Source organism: Orcinus orca, chromosome 1, assembly GCF_937001465.1.
Source record: "Orcinus orca chromosome 1, mOrcOrc1.1, whole genome shotgun sequence".
Lineage (NCBI taxonomy): Eukaryota > Metazoa > Chordata > Mammalia > Artiodactyla > Delphinidae > Orcinus > Orcinus orca.
In genome coordinates this window covers 126,663,486-126,686,506 of record NC_064559.1, presented here as the reverse complement: position 1 = coordinate 126,686,506, position 23,021 = coordinate 126,663,486, and the positions used below count along the sequence as shown (strand labels likewise).

General features: G+C 33.3%; 2 protein-coding genes across 3 annotated transcripts in view; both read right to left on the bottom strand.

Annotated features, from left to right (window-relative positions):
- DPYD (dihydropyrimidine dehydrogenase) overlaps positions 1 to 23,021 on the bottom strand; it is a 795,698-nt gene that overhangs the window by 655,380 nt on the left and 117,297 nt on the right. The gene's annotated exons all lie outside the window — the stretch shown is intronic.
- Positions 12,506 to 21,755, bottom strand: LOC117203203 (cytochrome c-like). Its single transcript, XM_049714935.1, is given in 2 exon segments — positions 12,506 to 20,607; positions 20,610 to 21,755. Coding segments are annotated over 2 exon segments (318 nt in total). The 5' UTR covers positions 20,784 to 21,755; the 3' UTR covers positions 12,506 to 20,463.

Sequence of the window (23,021 nt, the reverse complement as noted above, 5' to 3'; positions counted from 1 at the left end):
TCAAATTACACAGCTAATTAAGGAAGTTAGGTAACATTCATTTTTCTTCAGGGCTTTTAATCACATTAAATGGATTCCTCTATTCAACATATGGATTTAATTTTCTATGAAAATAATACTGTAATTTCTCATTCCACACTAATCACAAATTTAAAATATCCTCTCAATACACCAGGAAAATCTATGTTTTAGTACTTATATAGTAAACATCCTAATTATGGATGTGACTCACATAAATAAGTTTTCACCCCACTTCACTGTAACTCTTTCTTAATGCCAGTATAAAAATTACTCTTTATTATTACTTGTGAAAAAAGACATCAGGGAGATTCTGAACCAACAAAGGAAGAAAATACACGAAGGGAAGGAAAAAGAGAGATAAGGAGGGAGAGACAGAGAAACAGAGAGAAGAGAGAACAAACATCCAGCAGTAGTGATATGAATTATTTTTTTAGTTATCACAAAAGTAATAATTACACTGTAACTCCATGGGAACAATGGTAATTTCACAGTAGCTCACGTTACTGTTATCATCCTATATCCTGAGAACTGTGAAATTAATTTGTGGCACTACTGTAAGTGTTGGCCATAAGCTGTTCCCTTGGTAACAGTATTATGCTACCATAGAGAAGGAATATTTGGCAGCAAAATGGACAGCAGCAAGCTGGTAATACATGGGAAAGCTTCTATCTAAATACACATAGCATAGCAATCACCTTTGGAGAAACTACATGGCTTTCCAAAAGAGTTCCCTCTGTTCACTGTCCAGTATCTGTTGACTATAGTTAGTTCAAATGAATAGCAGGTAATGATCAAATTACCAGTTCATATTTAGTTAACAGGGCCTTCTTACCTTTAAAAAATTGCAAGGAGAAAGTACAAAAATGTATTACATTTATCTTGCTCTCTTGTCTCTTTCCTCCCCTGAAATTATTACATGCCATTAGAAGCCATACCAACGTATACACATACACACAAACATACACAGTTCAATGAAAAGCATGCATGCAGCTGATAGCTAGGCAACCCTTAGGTATACTAGGCATATTTTTAAAACTATTTTGCTTAAGGATATTCATTTAAGAAGGAAGATCTTTTACATCTGCAGTCTACTACCTTCAAAGTCACAGAAGGAAAAGTTGAACATGTGGCCAAAAGTCTAGTAGCTTACATTTCTACTTTTTCTTTTTCAACATAAAATATTGAAGAGAGTATACACTAAAGTGGAAGAGCATAACTGTGTGATACCACAAGAAATTCTGAATTAGAGATGTGCATTTTAAAAGCCATGCACCCCAAGCTTTGGATGGCTTAACAACCCAGAGGCAAAGGGCAGATTCTCCAGCTCGCCCCTTCTTTCATAACACTAAGCAGGCTGAATACCACTCCAGGACAGCAACAAATTGGCTGCGCACACTGTTTAGATTAGCTAACATTTATGTGTCTGTGCTAAACTAAGCATCATGAGACTGGCACTGTTTTGTCATTTTTCAGATAGAAAATTCAGATATGAATTCTTCAGAGTTCAGTAAGTCTATTTTAAAATCTATTTTTGCTTTTGATATGATCAAACTGTACCTAGAGATATAACTGCATCTTAATATTTATGATAAGCTTTTGCTGAGTAATATTTTCCGTATATATGCAACACAAGGTCAATAGTTACTAGAAAGTCCTTTGTTTGGCGTATAAAAGATTCCTGTCAGCCTAACTTCAGGGACTATTAGGTTCTGACAAGTTCTGCAGAAAAGTTAAATCACAGACAGAAATGTATTAAGCTTAGTTGGCTCCTACACACCAATCTTTTTTTTCCCCAAAGTACCTGGCACAGAGTAGGTTTACAATATTTGTTGAATAACTGAATAAATATTCTCAAAATCCTATTTGGCCATATTCCCCATAATGACATTGTCCTAACCTACATTTAGAGTCATCTCCTCTGACATCTATTTCTCCAGAGTTATTCTCCTAATTTAGATCTCTGGATATTCTCTCTGTAATATCTTGGAAAAGATCAATGAGAATAGGAATTATTGGATATTATTTTATTTTATTTTATTTTATTTTTATAAGAACTAACCACACATAGGCTAACCACAAACTAAGCTAATAAACCATGGTTTAACAGAATTCTCCATAATAACCCAATAAATAGTGAAATAGTTTTTGCTATTATGAAGTTACCACCTATTCAGTGTATGACCACGGGCAAGTTTCCTGACCCACTTGAATCGCAGTATCTTCATACATAAAATGGGTATAATAATAGTACCTACCTCATGGGATTATTATTAGGGAGAAACAAGATGATCCATGTAAAGTATTTAGCATAGTGTTGGAAAACAGAAAGATCATATTAAATGTTTATGTTATTGTTATAATATTATATTAAACACATCAAAAGTATCGATACTTAAGATATATTCACTTCAGTGCTTAAAGTTTTATCTACTATGTCACCTAGTCTGGATATGTTCCAAAACCTATGCTGAATAATCTTCCTTGTACCAGGAACTAAAGGTGGTATTGAAAAGAAACAGATTTTGGTGTCAAGCAGACAAGAATATAAGTTATAGCTTTGTCACTTAAGAGAGTTCTCATCTGCAAATTACTGAAGCTTCTTGAATGTTAATTTTCTATTAAAAAGGGTGGAGATTGTAAGTGTCCACTACCTTCTTCTGATTTTTAGAATAAAATTCATACTCCTTTCAATAGCCAATGGGTCGTAGAACTCATCTTCCTCCACCAAACTCCATCCACGTTGCTTTCTTCAGAGTCCTCATACATGCCAAGCTTGATATCCATTCAAGGTGAGCCTGGAAACCCACGTACTTTACCTCAGTGGTACACCTCCCCTCACCCATGGAAAGCAACATTGAGGCATAGAGGATTTATGTAATGATTAGTCGGGCACATTATGTCAACTGAAATAAGGTTTCCAGGAAGTTTGTATATTTGAGTAACTTCAGTATTTCTTAGGAATCACAAATGATTATCCTAGCCTTACAATAAAATGTGACCCTGATTTGTGTGATCAATAAGCAAATTTTCATGGAAATTACTGAGTATATGACAGTAACTTCTAGAGGCAAATTTATACCTGCATGAATAAGTTCTCATCCTGAAGAAAAAAATTACCTTCTGAAAAGTCCATGCTAGTTATCTGAAATAACAAAGGTGAAGTACAAACTATGTGATCCATCATAACGTGAAATAAACATGTATTGCTACTCTGTGATTTTGGTCTTTATCTCTGTCTGACCCATTTCTTGAGATTATTACCTCAAGATGCTCTCCCATGGAGTTTTCACTGGGAATACTTTAATCCAGTTTCTTAAAAATCCATAACAAATTACTAGGGTCTCAATGACTCAGTAACACTCCTATGTTTCAAAAATGATATATAAAAAACATAATCTACAGTAAGTGTGACTAAAGTATTTTATACCTGCAGTGTTGAATTGTTCCATTGGAGGAGAGCAGGAAAAAATATAAGTTCACATGCCAAAACTAGAACCTTGTTGTCACTTTAAAGTGTATTCTCTCTGAATTTACTAATTCAAAATCCCACAATTCCAACATGAATCTCTTAGCCTCCCATTCTGCTTGCTCAGTTTCCCAGTTACTACTGGTCTTTATGTTCTTCAAGATCTCTGCTATACTCTGTGTTGAAAAAATAGATAAAGTGAAGACACGCAGAACTAGACTACCAAATGGTTCAAGTCCCTGATTTGTTATTCATTACCTGTGTAACCTTAGGCATGGTTCTCTTAACTGTGAAATTAATGTAAGAATAATACCTTGAATTTTAAGTAATAATAATACGCACCTCATTGTATTGTCACAAGAACTAAGTGAGTAATCATATGTAAAGTATTTAGAAAAGTTCCTGGCATAAGGTAAGTAAGCAATAAATTACAGCTATTATGATTGAGTCCTTCATTTTTTCTTTATTTTAGTTCCTCCCTTTTTTTACTTAAACTCCATTTTAATGATTTTAAAGAACCTTCTATAAAGATGCCTATCCCCTTGTTTCCCAGTTCTTCCATTATGCCTTTCTTAGAAAATTCATATTCTGAATGAAAACTTCCATGCCCACAGAGAAAACCATATATACATGCAGAAAACCAGCAACATAATATAGCCAGTGTCACCAATTATCTGAGCTCTCAAGACTCCACAGAAACGGGACCTATTTCTTTGGTCAACTTCTCATTCTTCCATTCTCCAGAACAACTATGAAAAACTTTCATCTTTCCTCCTCACTGCCAAGCCATTTCTGTTCCATTCCTTTACCCTCAGCATGATAACCTTCCTTTTTATTTTTGTGACAAAAGCCTTTAGTTGGTGCTCCCTAACAGAGCTGTCACCAATTCTCTAAACCTGCTTGTAATGATCACTGTTTTTCTTCTGCCCCTTATCATAACTGTATTTCTGGTCCTCTTCCTATCAAAGGTGAATCCCCACAAATGTAAATGGATTCCATCTCCTTCTACTGTCTCTAAAGTCACATGCTTTCAATTTTCACCTCTTCTCCTTTCATCTCCTAGAACCTCCTTATTAGCATCTAATTATTTTTAGTCACTCCAATGTAATAACATTCTTCTCTGAATCCTACATCTCCTTCCTCCTATGAACAGCCAAAAAGTAGAAAGAAGTTTGTTGTCTATACTGACCATCCCCATTTTCTTCCTGTCTACTTATTTATTCATTCATTCCACAGTCTATTCCGGTCTACTTTCTGCTCCTACTTCTCCATGGATACACTCATGTTACTAAGTATGTCCACGCCATTCACTCCAGAGAATACGTTTTCAGATCTCCTCTTACTTAGTCTTTCAGAAGCATTCAATAAAGTTGTCTACTCTCTCCCTGTTAAAGCACTCTCTTTCTTTCAACTTTAAAAATAGTATATTTTCCCCTTGCTTTTTTGGTCATTCCCCAGTCTCCTTTGTTTTCATTTGTGTTTTCCCATTCCTTTCCTAAATAATTGTTAATACTGGAGTTCTTCAAGATTCTACTGTGGTCTTTTGTCTCATTCTACACTCATTTCCATGGCTTCAATTATATCTCCATACTTATCATCTTTATGTCCTGCATTCTCAGATCTCCACACTACAACCCATCTCTGTCCTTATCTTTGGGCATGTATGTCAAATATAATTATTAATTCCTTCATTGTTCATTCAACAGATACATAGTGAACATTTGTCATGCCCCAGGAACAATTCTAAATGGTAGGGATGTACATTGAACAAACACACAAAACTTCCTGCCTTCACACAGCTTTATTCTACTGAGGGAGTTACATTAAATATAAACAAGTAATATAGACAGTATATTAGATAGCTGTGAATTCTCAGGAGAAACATAAATTAGGAAAGATGAATAAGAAACGTTGATGATGTAACTTGGGTTATGTTTAGATAGCAGCCAAGGAAGGTGTCTCTAAGAAGGTAAGATTTCAGTTCTTCAGAGAGAACTGAAGACTGAGAGGAAGCAAAGGGCATAGAGAATGGCAAACTCCTGTGTTCTGTGAAACTTTTTATGGTTTGCCTCCTCCCTCTCTAATCAAATTTTCAGTCATGTATATTGACTTTTCACTGCCTAACATTTTTTTAAAATTTCTTATGCCTTTCTTAATTGTTTACTACTTTGCAATAAATGTTAAACATGATTTATTTTATTATTTGAATAGTAGTGTCTTATCTTCATGCAAACAGATCCTCTTTTAATTTATTTTAGAAGTAAGCAGGATACAAATAATAAAATAAGTCAAAGTAAAATATATCAGTATGTGAGTTGAGCTTTTACTTTGTAAAGAAAGGGCACTATGCTTAATAGAAAAAGAGATGCAAAGAAGCCGGATTGTAGTGGGTAGAGGTATGACTGAAAGGTAGAGACATGGAGTCACACTGTTTAGATTACTTATTCCAAAAGGTTGGCAGTGAAACGCCTTCCAGATAAATTTGTAGTTAGATACAGCACAATTCTGACAGTTGGCTCTTAGTGAATTCTTTCAGGTTTTTAAAACTATTTAATTATGAACATAAGCCTTAATTAAGACAAATCTTTCCTCTGCCTAAATAAGAAACTGCTTAAATGTCAGAGGGCAAGACTAAAAGTTTCTGTCTAAACTCATTTTACAGTCTCCACATTTACATACAACGTGCCATGCTACCAGGAACCACTAAGCACATTCTCACACAGGTTCAGGGCCATCCATGCTCCAGTAAGAACTTTGAACTTGAAGAAACATACAAGAAACCACTGAGTCAGAAGCAATTTCTACTACTCAAAGTACCATTTGTTGCCCTTTGGGTGTCCCAGATACATTCCTCAGATATTTCTGTTACCAAGACTCCCAGCTTAATCTTTGCAAGACTCACTATGTGAGATCCTGAATTTAGGGACCTTATTCTCTTTAGTGCAGACGTCAGAGCCGTCTTACTTATCCTTCATGCCTTGATTGATCTTTCTGAAATCTAGAACTTTTACCATTAAAAAATATATGTTTTACATGTCTACAAATCTATATAATGAACATATTTATCCCTCTCAGGCTATAGTCCAAGGTATGGCCCTGAAATGGCTTCAGGTTTTTTCTTCAAAAATTCTATAGGATCCTATATCAGTTTTTCTTTTTTTTTTTTTCCTTATGGTTGTTGTTGTTTGATTTACCCCACCAGTAACATTTTTTTTCTCAAACTAAACTGAACTGGCTTATCAAGATATAATAAAGTAAAAAGACATCTGCAAAAAACTTGATACAGGCAAAAGCAGTGTTTAAATGATTCAAAGTTTTGTCCTTACATGTCTTCAACATACTAGTTTATTATTCTTTTCAAATAAACACATTATTTTCTCAAACCGAAGGTATGAAATTATTACAATAAAAGCAAATTAAATATATTAAATGCTGTATAATTATCTCATTTATATGGCTAAGGTTATTAGCTTATATACAATGTCTTTAAAATATCTATTTGCAGTTATGTTTCAAACTGCAGATTTGACACACCAGCCAGGAGGAATGCTACAATTCCTGCTGTGCTAAACTTACTGAAACAAATAGAAAAAACACTTTATTTTGTTTTGTTACTGTTTTACTATTTTGTAATTGGACTACCCTACAGGAAATACTCTTCTTTATATCACTGAGTTAGTATAATAATCTTGTTTCATGCTCTTCCTTTATATACAACATAAGGATTTCTGAATTATTATTTTATATGAGGGATAAAAATAATGACAAAAAAAATTTAAAGATATTAATCAAAAGGTGTGTTAGAACTACTTGTAATGGCAAATGCTCCTAATAATATGATTGAATGTATTTTTTGACAATGGAAATATGGGCACACATACTTATATCCAAGTATCTATAAAATGCGACTACACAGATAGAGAGATAAGAAGCATTCTGAAAAAAAATATGTCTTCTCCAAATGTTTTAAATGAGCAACACCATATATCTTACTATTCAAAGATTACAAAGTTGTTGTTTTTTTCCTTTCAATTATTAACTAAAATAAGGCTAAAAAGCAAAGTCTCCTTGTATACAAAGTAGTCTTGAAATTTATATCTGGAGACTATCATTTAGGGTTATATTCAGTGATGCTTATATATTATGTGTTCCATGATTAATTTTGTCAAAATAAATAACTTTTATGAAAGTGCTAATATCTTCATAGAAGAATTAAAAACGATCTTTAGAAAATGCTTGATAAGTCCACTCCATCTCTCCCTGGATTCCACATGCTAAGACCACTTTTAAAGAGAATTTTGTCACTGAAGTAAAAAATTCATTTAAAAGGTTTTTAAGCTGGAGTAGCTTTATGAACAGTTGTGCTAACAGCAATAAAATGTTATTTCTAGTGAATAATGAAAAGTCTTATCACATTCCATTTAGAGAAAAAACAAACTTGTTAATAGGCTAAATGGTTTTTTTAACCATAATTCTCATTTAATGCAGACATCTTTGGGGGGGGGAAAGGGGTGCATATAATGGTGTATAACATCTAATTTGGAGCTCTATATAAATACCACCTGTTTCTTAAGTACTATCAGCACTTACTGAGGATCAGATTATAAGGATACCAAAAAACTTTATTTTATATAAAAGCACACATAGAATTTCTTCAGGAACAGGCACTTGTGAATATAATAGTAACGAAAAATAAAAAGGAACTAAATATAATTTTGCAAATTACATCCTACGGTATCATGTCCTAAAGCTCTGTCCCAAAACTCACTATTTCAGAGGATTTTAACATGTTACAAAAATTCATTAAGAAAAATAAATAAATGCATTTATTTCATAAAACCTTAATTAGACACATCCTACAATGTGTCTTTGACATTATCTATCCCTACAGAATCTCATTGATATTTCTCTTCCTAGACCAAAGTCTATGGCATTTGATTGTGTTCACCCAGGTGTAGCATACTCAGTGATACAGAACTCTCTCCTGAATAAAGAAGAGGGAATTAAAGAAATTAGAAGATAACAGGTTGCATATTCTAGTTGTAAAAACAGTCACTTTAGGAAAAGTAAGTGCTTAAGTGGTCATATAAAAAGCCCTATTAAAACCAATTAAGCGGGCTTCCCTGGTGGCGCAGTGGTTGAGAGTCCACCTGCCAATGCAGGGGACGCGGGTTCGTGGCCCGGTCTAGGAGGATCCCACATGCGGCGGAGCGGCTGGGCCCGTAAGCCATGGCCGATGGGCCTACGCTTCCGGAGCCTGTGCTCCGCGGCGGGAGGGACCGCAACGGTGAGAGGCCCGCGTACCGCAAAAAACAAACAATTAAGCTTTGTCTCTTAGGATTTGTAAACCTACACTTTTGAGCACTGAACTGAGTTGACAAGACCAATTAATAACTAATTTTTATCAAAGTAGTGAAATACTTCATTTATATTTGGGATAACCTGCATGTATATTATTTTGGTTTTGAAAAAATAAACACTAACTTGACACTTGCTAAAATATTCTGTTAAAACAAGCAATGACCTGGGGCTCTATTTCGATTCATTAAATGAAATATAAATTAAAAATGTTTTGAAAAATGAGGCTCATAGATGTTAAGAAGCTTACTAAAAATTACAGTCAGTCCAAGGGACAGAGCCAAAATTAAAACTCTGGAAGGATAGAAGACTGACCAATTGAAAGGTAAAGCAAATTAATTTTGGTTTAAGGAAGCTGAGTTTTGCATGACAAACATGCAAATGTCAAATAAGCATTTAGAGCTTTGGGTCTGGGGTTCAAGAAAGTGATGTGGCAGATAATACAGATTTAAGAGACAATAACTAACACACAGACTATGAATAAAGGCAAAATAAGGAGGTGCGATCACTAAAGGCATGAATGCAAAGTGAGAACAGGACCCAAGAGGAAAAATATTTTAGAGAGAATAGGAAAAAAAAAGTGGATTAAATATTCTGCTTGAGGGAAGGAGACACAAGAGGGCTATGGGGATATATGTATACATATAGCTGATTCACTTTGTTATACAGCAGAAACTAACAAAACATTGTAAAGCTATTATACTCCAATAAAGATGTTAAAAAAGATATACATATAAGATATATGTATATACATATATATGTGTATATATACATATGTATATATACACAATGGAATATTACTCAGCCATAAAAAAGAATGAAATAATGCCATTTATAGCAACATGGATGGACCTAGAGATTATCATACTAAGTGAAGTAAGTCAGACAGAGAAAGACAAATATCATATGATATCCCTTATATGTGGAATTTTAAAAAAAGGATACAAGTGAATTTATCTACAAAACAGAAACAGTCTCACAGACTTCAGAAACAAACTTATGCTTACCAAAGGGGAAAGGTGGGGGTGGGGAAGGGATAAATTAGAAATTTGGAGTTGACATGTACACACTACAAAATATAAACTAGATAATCAACAAGGACCTACTGTATGTCCTACTGTATGTCCTGTATGTATTATTAGGATATTATTTAGGATAAGGATATTCTGTAATATCCTAAATGGGAAAAGAATCTGAAAAAGAATAGATAATATGTATATGTATAACTGAATCACTTTGCTGTACGCCTGAAACTAACATAACATTGTAAATCAACTGTACGCCAATATAAAAGAAAATGTTTTTAATTAAAAGAAAAAATATTCTGCTTGAAATGAATAAAACAAACAAAAGAAAAACAAGATTTGTTTTTCTCTAAAGTTATAATGACATGTAATTGCTTATATTCAACCAGTACATAAATTTAATAACCAACACAATGTGTTAAGGTAGACAGAGAGGGACTTCAACTTCTATACAGAATGTAGTAGGTCACAGTAGGTCAATCGATGCTCTAATTGCCAAAAACTAGAAAAAGCTGAATAAACCACAAACATTTTCAGAGGCATCAGAGATCTGAAAAAGCAAGGAAAATTACACAAACTGAAGTTCTTGAGAAGGGAGAATGTTCTCAAGATAAGTTGAGGAGAAATTACCAAAACTTTTAGTGATCATTGGCACAAGGGAAGGGGTGCTGTAAGTGGAACATTAAGAGGACAAACACGTCTGTCTCCCTGCTGCATATATATGCAGAATTCTAGTGCTGTGTGGGAGGCTTATAGAGACTAAAGTTCTAAAAGGCAAACAAAAAAAAAAAGGGAAGAGGGAATGGGGCATGAAATAAAAACTGTTAGAAACAAAAGAAGAAAACTGACAAATCTCAAATCATACTTGAAGAGTTTAACAACCCTCTCTCAGAAAAAAATAAATATTTAAATAAATAAAAATCAGTAAGGATACTGAAGATCTAGATAACACTATCAACTGTCTCTAAGTGACATTTATAGGACACTACACCCAACAATTGCAGAATAAACCTTCTTGTCAAGTCAACATGAAATATTCACTAGGCATAAACCATATGCTGAGATAGAAATCAACTTTGAAAATATTAAAATCGTAGAGATTTTATTTTCTGGCCATAATCTTTTACAATTGATAAATCAACATTGACACGTCTTGATCACCCAAAGTCCATAGTGTACTTTAGGGTCACTAAAATGTTCAGATCTTCTGCCCATTTTTTAATCAGGTTGCTTGTTTTATTATCATTGAGTTTTAAGAGTTCATTGTATATTTTGAGTAAAAGTCCTTTATCAAATATGTATTTTGAAAATATTTTCCCAGTATGTGACTTGTCTTCTTATTCTGTTGGCAGTGTCTTTGCAGAGAAAATTTTTAATTTTAATGAGGTCCAGATTATCAACCTTTCTTTCACAGATCATGCCTTGGTATTGGATTTAAAAGTTATCAGTGACTCAAGATCATCTATGTTTTCTCCTATGTTCTGGGAATTTTCTAGTTTTGCATTCTACATTTAAGTCTATGATCCACTTTGAGTTAATTTTTGTGAAGGCTGTAAGGTCTGTGTTTATATTCATTTTTATGCACGTGGATGTCCAGTTGTTCCAGCCCCATTTATTGAAAAGACTATCCGGTATCCATCATATATTGCCTTTGATCCTTGGTCAAAGATGAGTTGACTATATTTGTATGGGTCTGTTTCTGGGCTACCTATTCTGTTCCATTTATCTGTCTGCTCTATAGCCAATACTACACCACAATATTGTAGCTAGAATGTCTTAAAATTGGGTAGTGTAAATTCTCTGACTTTGTTCTTCTCCTTCAATATTGTACTGGCTATTCTGGATCTTTTACCTCTCTGCATAAACTTTAGAAACAGTTTGTCAATATCCACAAAATAACTTGCTAGGATTTTGACTAGGATTGTATTGAAGCTAAAAATCAACTTGGGAAGAACTGATATCTTAAGAAAACTGAGACTTCCTATCAAGAAACATGGAATCTCTCCATTTATTTAGTTTTTCTTTGATTTTGTCCATTGGAGTTTCATAGTTTTCTTCATATAGATCTTACATATATTTTGTTAGATTTATACCTAAGTATTTCATTTTGGGGGTTGCTAATGTAAATCATAATGTGTTTTGAATTTCACATTCCAATTGCTCATTGTTGGTATGAGAAAAACAATTGATTTTTGTTTATTAACCATGTATCTTGCAACCTTGATATAATGCTTATTATATACCAGGAGGGTTTTTTGTCAATATTCCGGGAGGGTTTTTTGTCAATATTTTTCAGATTTTCCACATAGACAATCATGTCATCTGTGAACAAATAGAGTTTTATTTCTACCTTCTCAATTTGTATACCTTTTATTTCCTTTTCTCGTTTTATGCATTAGTTAGGACTTCCAATATGGTATTAAAAAGGAGTGTTAAGAGTGGACATTCTTGCTTTGTTCTGAATCTTGTCAGATAGATCTTTTTATTTGGGTCTTTTATTCTTTTTTGTTATTTAAAATAATGATGTATGCATCCATGATCTTTTTATTTATTAAAATTTTTTTTTTATTGAAGTATAGTTGAGTTACTATATCATGTAAGTTTCCAGTGTACAGCATAGCAATTCAGTTATATATATATAAATCGTTTTTAGATTCTTTTCCCTTATAGGTTATTACAAAATATTGACTATATTGATAGTTTCCTGTGCTATACAGTAGGTCCTTGTTGGTTATGTATTTTATACATAGGACTGTGTATATGTTAATTCCAGATTCCTAATTTATCCCTCCCACCACTCCCTTTCCCCTTTGGTATCCATAAGTTTGTTTTCTATGTCTGTGAGTCTCTTTCTGTTTTGAAAATAAGTTCATTTGTGTCTTTTTTTTCCTTTTAGATTCCACATATAAGCGATATCATATGATATTTGTCTTTCCCCGTCTGGCTTACTTCACTTAGGATGATAATCTCTAGGTCTATCCATGTTGCTGCAAATGGCATTATTACATTCTTTTATGGCTGAGTAATATTCAATTATATAAAGTCCAAATAATCTACCATGTTACATACTTATGAGGATATAAAATATAAAACTTAGTTAAGGAATTTATTCATATCCTAAATAGACTGTTTGGAAATTTGTGTAAATATACTTCTATGCAACATCATATATAAAATGTATTTATTGTTACATATAAGCAGATAAAAATAATAAATAATCAGAGGCATACAATAATTTAGCATGTTTAGATAATCTTAAGCTTGCTCATATATTTATAGATTGCAAATAGTATGTATTAGTATTGATACAGTCAAGATATCTTTCTGGAATAACTATATCATCTATAGAAATATATGTGACAAAAATATTTGTCATGACCCTTAAAAGCAGGTAAATATTTTGGTGGAAGTGCTGAAAAAACAATCAATTCTATAAAAATTTCAAGTGAGCAGAATAATCCTGAAGAAATATGAATTGCAAGACAAGTCTTGTATTACTACCAAATAAAAATAGACTTTCATTTTAATGGAATGACCGAACCTAAGCAATGATTCTCAGGCTTCAATTAATGGTTCTAACTGGCTCAAACTTGCTACCCAATGCTTTTTAATTATTTAATATATTTTACTCATATGCAATCATTTAACTATAATTATATGTCAAAACTAGTAATTTATTTCTTTACAAAGAAAAAATTTCTTAACCTTGTTTCACTATTAAAAAGAAAAAATCTGATTCCTCAAACAGCTTTTTCATCCAAACTGTTTAAATTTCAACACAGTTCTTAGCCCTGGGTGAGAAATGTCTCAAGCAATATTCCCTTACAGAATATGAAATTATAAGCAACATCTAAGGGGATGAAGGAAGAAATGAAATATGAAGGAAAAATATGACAATGACAAATATAATACCAGTAAGTAATTTAACCTTATTGTAAATCATTTTTCTTACCTATCTAAAAAAAAAAAAGAAAGATTGCTCTAAACTTTCCTCAAAGATAGAGGGAGATACTGGCAGGATAACTGGTTTGTAAACACAGCACAGATATCGACTAAAAGTATCACCTATGACGTCCAACGACAGATACCCATTTCCACTAAAACTTGATGGAAGTTGATGTTATGGAAGACTTCTAAATAAAATGACTACTATTATTTCTTCTATTTGCCAGCCAAAGTAATGGCCCTTAAAATGGGAGAGAACTATAGGGCTAAAAGTTAGGACATGTACTAAATTAACTAAATTTCTTAGGAGGTTTCTTGGAAGATATTAGGAAGGTTGAAATTTAAACATCAGGAGCATTTTTTTAAAGAGTACAGAGTATCCCATATGGCCTCTCATTGAATCCTAGAAAAAACTTCTTTGTGCACTAGAAGAAAAATATTTATTCATGATTAACTGATTTATTAAGTAAATATTGACTGATTAAATGTTAAAATAGAGGCAATTCCTCAGAGAGTCTCATGGGTACAAAACTTTATAAAGGAGTTAAATAGACAAAAAACACATCACAATGAATATTTTCCAATAAATATAGCTATCATGTATGTACTTTAGTAGATGCCATGATTCTTCATCCATTTATAAAAATAATTGATAAAGTATAATATCACAACGTTGAATTTTCATAGGTACCTCATTGTGGTTAACTAGCGTCAAACCAAAGAGTAACATTATACTGTTTCATAATGTACATGGTTCTTCAACCACAAGCATAACAGATTAATGCTAACTGATTCAGTGGCATTGACATGGATACCTCAAGTTGCCTGCATACTGGTGACTTTACAATTGCAACTGACGATTTAATTCTTAATCATGTCTGTTCACTTGCATGAGTAATCTAGGAAATGTAACTTATTCAATTTCAAGGAACAGCCCAGAAACTAGGAGATATGACACCTCAGTAAATGTTCTAAGTCACACTTATTAATAACAGTGGAAGAGCTTCATAGTATTTTTACTATTAATCAGAGAAAATCACAAATTCATAATATATGTACCAAACAATTCCTTGAAATTTATTTTAATTGGTTTATGTCAAGTTTGCTCTTAACGAGGGGTCAGTGAACTATGACCCATGGGACAAATCCAGCTGGCTGCCAATTTCCATAAATAAAATTTCATTAGAACACAGCCACAACAATGCAGCCACACCCGTTGGATGACATATTGTCTATGTGGGTGCATTTGCACTATACCAGCACAACTGAATAGTTCCAATTAGAGACCATATGACCCAGAAAGCTGAAGATACTATCCAGACTTCTACATAAACTGCTTGCTTACTTCTGCTTTAGACTATCAAATTACCATGTTCTGTTTATTTAAGCAACAAATTCAGAAAAAGTAAATCTAACCAGTTAGCTATCTTCACCAATTGTCAGAATGGGACACATGTTTTCTTCCCAAAAAATAGAGTAAACACAAACACTCTCGATGGATAGAATTCAGTATACACCACAATAACCTGTAGAAATAATAGATAAGAAAGGGTAGAAATCTTCTTTTAAATGTAGTGTGCTGATATATGAGAAATGGTAAATAGAAAAACTAAACTGCAATGTATATCTTCTAGAAGAGAAGACTATTACAGAAAAAAAATAGAATCAGCTATTGTGTTATATGTGGAATGAACCTAAATTAATTAGAATGAGCAATAACAAAATATACCAATGTACTTATAAACAATAATGAATTATCTATAAACCCATTCTATTATTCTTCTTAAATTGTAGAAAATGCCAAATATAATTACAAAATACATATTCAAAACATGTAAACCACTAATTTTCCACTTGTAAAAGCCTGATTCAAAAAGCAATTTACTTTATGGTTTACTTAAGCTTTGTAACTACATTAAAATATGATAGTATATACACAACAGCTTGTTAACAAGATTATCATAACATTAAAATCATAATGGGGCACTTCAATTATGGATACTTAAAATTAAAGCTAATCCTCACAGTACCAATTTTTATCTCTTAAATAATTTTAGCTATTAGCTGCTCATTCAAAGTCTGTATCTAAAATGATAAGCATTCTAGAGTAAGACAGCTCTGTACTTTTCTTTGGTAGCAAAACAAAAGCTGTATCCTTTCTCTGTAGTCTTTAACCCACAATCTTTTGCTACGAAGGGAAAAATGCAATTTTTTTTTTTACCTTAGTTAAGTACTATTTATTTATGTTGTTGCTAATGTTGTTGTTTTAAATAGTAACTTCTAATATAATAATACATATTTTCTGTTTTGGTTTTATCATTCTAAATGTATCAAGTTGTCATAAAATAGCAGTTACAATATTAATTAGATTTATTTCTGTAAATATTTCTTTTAAGAAAATATTGTCTAGTTACACAGTGGGCACCAGGTTGAAAGAACCAATGCTCAGATTAATGAATATGATAATGCATTTTATAAGTATATAACTGTATCAAGTCATGCCTGATTTACTTGTGCTGTTGTTTCCCAAAATTTATAATTAGCAAGTATGCAATCATTTCTCACACTCAAGTTCTAATTAAAGTTCAAAGTAGAGGGCTTCCCTGGTGGCACAGTGGTTGGGAGTCTGCCTGCCAATGCAGGAGACACGGGTTCGAGCCCTGGTCTGGGAAGATCCCACATGCCGCAGAACAACTAAGCCCGTGTGCCACAACTACTGAGCCTGCGCTTCTGGAGCCTGTGCTCTGCAACAGAAGAGGCCCCCGCTCACCGCAACTGGAGAAAGCCCTCACACAGAAACGAAGACCCAACACAGCCAAAAATAAATAAATAACTTAATTAAAAAAAAAAAAGTTCAAAGTAGAGGAAAACAGTAAATTAACATAGCTCCTAATTCATATATGCCAATTGCTACCAAATCCATAAATAATCCACAAGTATTAGGTATATATTTGGTTTTATTAAACATTAGTGAAAATTAATATAGAACTTTTCTTCTACTTCCCATGAATGGTGAAAAAATTAAATTATCTTTGGCCCATTTGAAACTGAATGACAAATCTTGCTTTCACTCATCCCTGACATGAATGAAAGTAACATTCGTAAGTTATGCAGTAAACAGATAATACCAAATGTATGTGTGTGTGCATACACGTGTGCACATTTGCACACATATGTGTAAACTGTGTGTATACATATGTATTCGTAGTACACAAATTACATTAACTTAATTACACGGAATATATAATCAAATGCAATTAATTACATATATTTTTACATAATTAATCATTTTCCTAATGCTTAACCTACCTTTTCTAAGCTGCATTTCAATAGTGTTATTAAAGTAGTTCCATCACATCATTATCTAGAAAAAGTGATGGTGTGCTTTTGTCTTTATATTTTATAAAATTTGACGATATTCAGCCTGGTTGCCCTCTTTCTATGTTAGGTGACAGAAACCATAGACACATGTGCTTATGTGCATAGTAGAGTGTGTGCCTCTCTCTAACAGAAGTGATAAAGACAAGATATTCTCCTCTGCATGGAAGAAAAGAGGATACTCTTGTAACCTGCTTACTGGGGGCGGAGGGTGGGGTGTGTCTTCCAGAGATTCCTGCTGATCCATTTAGCGAAAAAAAAAACTTGGAGAAGTATAATTATTATAGGATCAAGAAATATGATTGAAATAGAAAGCTTACACATTGCTTCTGCATCCAATTTCACAGGTCAAACTTTGCATGTAGTTAAAACACACACATACACACACATGGGCATTTATAATTACCTTTATTTTTGTAAACTTTGAAAACAAAAATATGTTACTAATATTGAATATGTAATCACTGATCATTATATAACATATTCAGGATTTTAAACAATTTGTGTTTACTTTTCATACCATTAAACAACCTGCTGATTTCATTAGAAATATTTTAATAATTTCTCATTTTACTTATTTTATACTTCTCTTCAACACCACTTCAAATTTTCTCATGCCTTAGATTTGTTTTCTAAACTACTTATTCAATTCACTATTCATAAATATTTAGGTTGCCTTCTCTTCCCCCTCATCTTTTTTTACCATCATAAAAGAATTTCATTGAAAGTTGTGCATAAAACTGTAATTCTAACAGATATGTCTAAAAAGCAAATGGATCTCCAAACTTCAAATGCTGTCAAACTGCAAGATTTCCTTGACTGGGACAGGGAGATTCATATAGAGATAAAAATAAAGATAGAAATTAATAGAGATAGAGTACATATATATGGACATATATATATATACAAACACACATTTCTGCATATAATATATATATATACACATACACACACAAACATCTACAAGTGTAAGGTTAAGTAGGATAGTGATAATATTCTTATCTTCAAGTCTTATTCAGATGGCCAAATTACTCATAGAGACAGTCTTTTACTTCAATTCATGTAGAAGTACCAGTTAAAGAAATACCAGTGTAGTTTAACCATTATGCTTAGCAAGGGATGCAAAATTAATATAACTAAAACAATAAGCAACTAAAACAATATGTAGGTACCAGGAGTAACACATCCCTTAGATCAGATGGCAAACAGCCTCAGTACCACTAGATATTGACAGAGGAATGAAATTAAAGTTGTACTTTATAAACTAACACATCTAGAAGGAAAAACTGAAAAATACTTCTTTTTAATGTCTTTGAATCTCTCTTCAGACCTCACTCTTCCAATGAAAAGTTTAGATTGCTATTTATATTCCTTCTACCTCTCGAAGTCTAAAGTAAAGCAATAGCTTTAAAGGATTTTTACCTTTCAACTTAAATGATATTTAAAATGTACTGTATCTCTTAAAATTATTTTCCTAATTTACATAGTTATACTTTCAGTTTAACTCTGGATACATAGCTGGGTTTATGGTACACCTGCAATTACTATTACACGCACCAGAAAAAAAGCCAAGAATATAAACTGTGCAACTCAACATCACCATCTAGTGACAGAATTCCTAACACGTGACAAAGCTGAGCAAAAAGGAATAGATTTCAGAGATATAATGCCCTGGTAGTTTATCTTTAGAATAATCACCAAATGTAACAGCTCTCACTGAATATGTATGGCTCTACAAATAAAATCCTAACCCTTAATTGGCTATGTCTGTACTCTAAAATGTAATTTATATTCTTACCATAGAGGTATATCCACAGATCTCACCAATCTATATTTTTGTGTATTAAGTCATTATCAGAAAGCTTCATATAGTTTTTTACATTTTTTTTCTTAATGAACTACATTCTATACGTAACTTTTCTTTCAGATTTTGACACCCCATTTTCTTAAGTTATTCAACTGAAGTACCTTCCAATTTCATTATTTCTACTACACATGGCCCACTACTGCCTTGGGAAGTAAAAAGGTGACAAAGAGACACCACGTTTTTTAAAAAGGTCCCACTTTTCCCCTTGATGTTTAGAAATGATTACAGGGACTATGACAGGTGCAAAATATAATACAGTAATCAAATCACTTTGGTATGATAAGAGGGTTGAATTGGCAGAGATAAGGGGAAAAAATGAAAAGAAATTGAGAATTTCACCTCTAAATTCACTATTATCATACTATAGACAGAGATTTCACCTGGAGATGATACATTTTTTTCTGTCCTTAAAATTTTTTCATGTCATCATTTTCAGAAATCCTGTACAGTATTTCCACACAGCCATGGAACTACAATGGACTCTATAAGTTAGATAAAAAATATTCCCTCTGGCATTCTACATTCTAAGACCACACCGAAGTTTTCCAGTCAATTCCATTATGTATGACATATGTAATTTATTTGAAATAAGCACTATACACCATTCAATGGAAATAATGTATACAAACATTGTAATACTTTGTATCTTCATTTTCTTAATGTTTCATAAATTACAAAGCATTCTCTCCTACATTATTGTTGTTCTTCATATCAATCCTATTAAGCTTTTAATCCTATCTTATAAAAAAGACTAAAAAAGACTAATTTATCTAAAATCACAGTTGGATTCTAAAATCTGATTTTTGCCACTTATCCAAGATTTTGTATCTTATTTTATTCTTCCCATTTTTCCTTCTTACTTCATTATTTTTCTTTTTTTCTTTTATTTTTTTTAGATGGAGAATTTTAATTAAATTGGCATAGTTAAGACCAAAAAGGGAAGGTGGACATTGTCAGTGTATCTTCAGCCCTTGCCTTAACGGGCGAATGAACACAACTTGAAACACAGGTGACTCTTGCTGGTCTATGAGACAGTGAAGGGAGCGTCTCAATATTTAAATATATTAATATAACCAGTTATAGAAATCTAAATATAAAACCAATCTCCTATAGGGTTTGAGAAGGCATTCACCATATCCCTGAAAAGTTTAACATTCCTTATTCAAGTTTAATCATCTCTTTAGAAAGGGAAAACAGTGATAGTACTTGTTGAACCAGAATTACTATCAAAATTCAAAAAGCTGACCATATTTATTTAGCCACAAGCCAATCTTATTTAAATCAGGACAGAAATATTACATCAGCCATTCATGATCTGAATTCTAGTGTATGAGATCAATTTAAATATGGTACACATAAAAAGTCATGAGACATTTCATAATAAATAAGGCAGTGGCCAACTATTACTCATTAGTAGCTTTTTTGAGATAAGCTATCAAGTCTGCCCTTTCTCCCTTCTTCTTAATGCCAGCAAAGATCATTTTTGTTCCAGGGATGTACTTCTTGGGATTCTCCACATACTCCATCAGCATCTCCTCTCCCCAGAGGTGATGCCTTTGTTTTTGTTGGCATCTGTGTAAGAGAATCCGACAGCCTGTCCTGTCTTTCGCCCAAACAGAACACGGAGATTTGGCCTGGTCTTGTGCTTGCCTCCCTTTTCCACAGTATGGCACTGGGCACACTTCTCAACAAAAATATTCTTGCCCTTCTCGACATCACCCATTATTAAATCGTTCTTTCTCTGTGCACGACTCAGAGGTTCCCACTCGCAAGCCGAAAGTCCCGCTCTCTAATCCCAAGAACACGCCGGTCCGCGCCTACGTATCTCATTATTTTTCTAATCATTCATAATATGCTCTCATTATAGAAAATTTAGAACAGAAAATTATAAGCCTGAGAAATGTGTAAGCCCACCACTCAGATATAATATATTTTGCTGTATTTTATTCCTATCTTTTTTCTCTTTATTCTTTATATTCAATGGAGATCATGTTCTACATGCAATTTTGTTTCCTGGTATTTTTCAGTGAACATGATGATACTCGTGTCACTCAAAAACACTGTTAAAGGTCATTTTAATATCCAGATATAACTAAATACGCCACAATTTACCATTATGTATATATATTTATTGATATACCATATATATTATTTTATATTCTAGAAACTTCATTTTCTTATTATTTCCTTAATAGTAGACAATTAGGTTCTACTCAATTTGTTTACTGTTATATTCTATAATTTGAGAAACAGTTTCAGATTGTCCATAATGTCTATGTCTTGTGCATAGTATATTTCATGAAGTTAAATTTATATGAAAAGGGGTATGTTTGTTTCAAGGTTCTTAGTACTTATTGGTACACTCCCTTCCTTAAATGTAAAAGTAATTTCAATTGCTCTTGATCTCTGAGAATGGGACAATGGCTCTTACCATTCCATCTCCAGCACTCAAAAATCTCCTCCTCGCTGAACTGCAGTAACGTCAATAACCAAGAATTAGTACTTTTTATGTAATTTATATTTTGCTTGCCATTAGAGTTGAATATTTTAAGGGTTTCTTAATCATACTTTGCCAATTAACCACTAAGCTCCTAAATTGTTTTGAATCTCTTACACACATGGCAATACAGAACACTGATGTTGTCTTTAAATTTTGTGATTTTTTTCCATATACAGAAGCTTTTTTTTTTTTTTTTTTTTGCGTTACGCGGGCGTCTCACTGCTGTGGCCTTTCCCGTTGCGGAGCACAGGCTCCAGACGCGCAGGCTCAGTGGCCATGGCTCACGGGCCTAGCCGCTCCGCGGCATGTGGGATCTTCCCGGACCGGGACACGAACCCGTGTCCCCTGAATCGGCAGGTGGACTCCCAACCACTGCACCACCAGGGAAGCCCCAGAAGCTTTTTTAATGCAGTCAAAGCTTAGTTATTTCCTCAACTACTTTTTGGATTATTATCTCTTTCCCCATCTAAACCTCAGAGATAGTCACTTTCATAGTTTATTGGACTGTGGCTGTCTCATTTATTTATTTTAGCTCTTTAATATACACGAAACTTCCTTTAATACCCGTGAGGTGAAAATATAAGGTGATTTCTTTTTTCTAAACAGCAAAACAACTGTCTCTTATACCATTTGCCGAGCAATTCAACATGTCCTGGATGATTGGGGTACTCTAATATAACTACCTCATAGGATCTTCATAGAATAGGTAATACACAGAAAAGTTCACAAATTTCCATCTTTATCTTAAAACTGACCATATTACTAAATTCTTTTATTAATTTCTAGAGTGTTTTTTTTGTTAATTCCATAGAGATTTCTACATACAAGTCATGTCTTTAGAAAATAATAGTCACCTTGTCTCCTCCATATCATATTTGTTAATTTTGGTTTTATATCCATTACTATGTTCTGATTTCAGTTTTACTCTTCATTTTTTGAGAGTGTGCATGATGTGTATGTGTGATGTGTGTGAACATGGTTTAACCTTACCCTAGACTCTCCTTTGATGATAATTCCATCGGTGAGAGAAAGGTGAATGTCATGTTAGCAACTCAAAAACATCCCTCTGGGGCGATGCTGTCCAAACCATAGCCACTAACCACATGCAACAATTTACATTTAAATTAATAAAAATTAAATAAAATTAAACATTCAGTTCTTCAGTTACACTAGCCACAGTTCAAGTGCTCAGACACACCATATCAGAGTCCCAATTTATTCTGTTGGAGAAAGTTATTTAAAATGTTTAAATCCCGGGCTTCCCTGGTGGTGCAGTGGTTGAGAGTACGCCTGCTGATGCAGGGGACACGGGTTCGTGCCCCGGTCCGGGAAGATCCCACATGCCGCGGAGCGGCTGGGCCCGTGAGCCATGGCTGCTGAGCCTGCGCGTCCAGAGCCTGTGCTCCGCAACGGGAGAGGCCACAACAGTGAGAGGCCCGCGTACCGCAAAAAAAAAAAAAG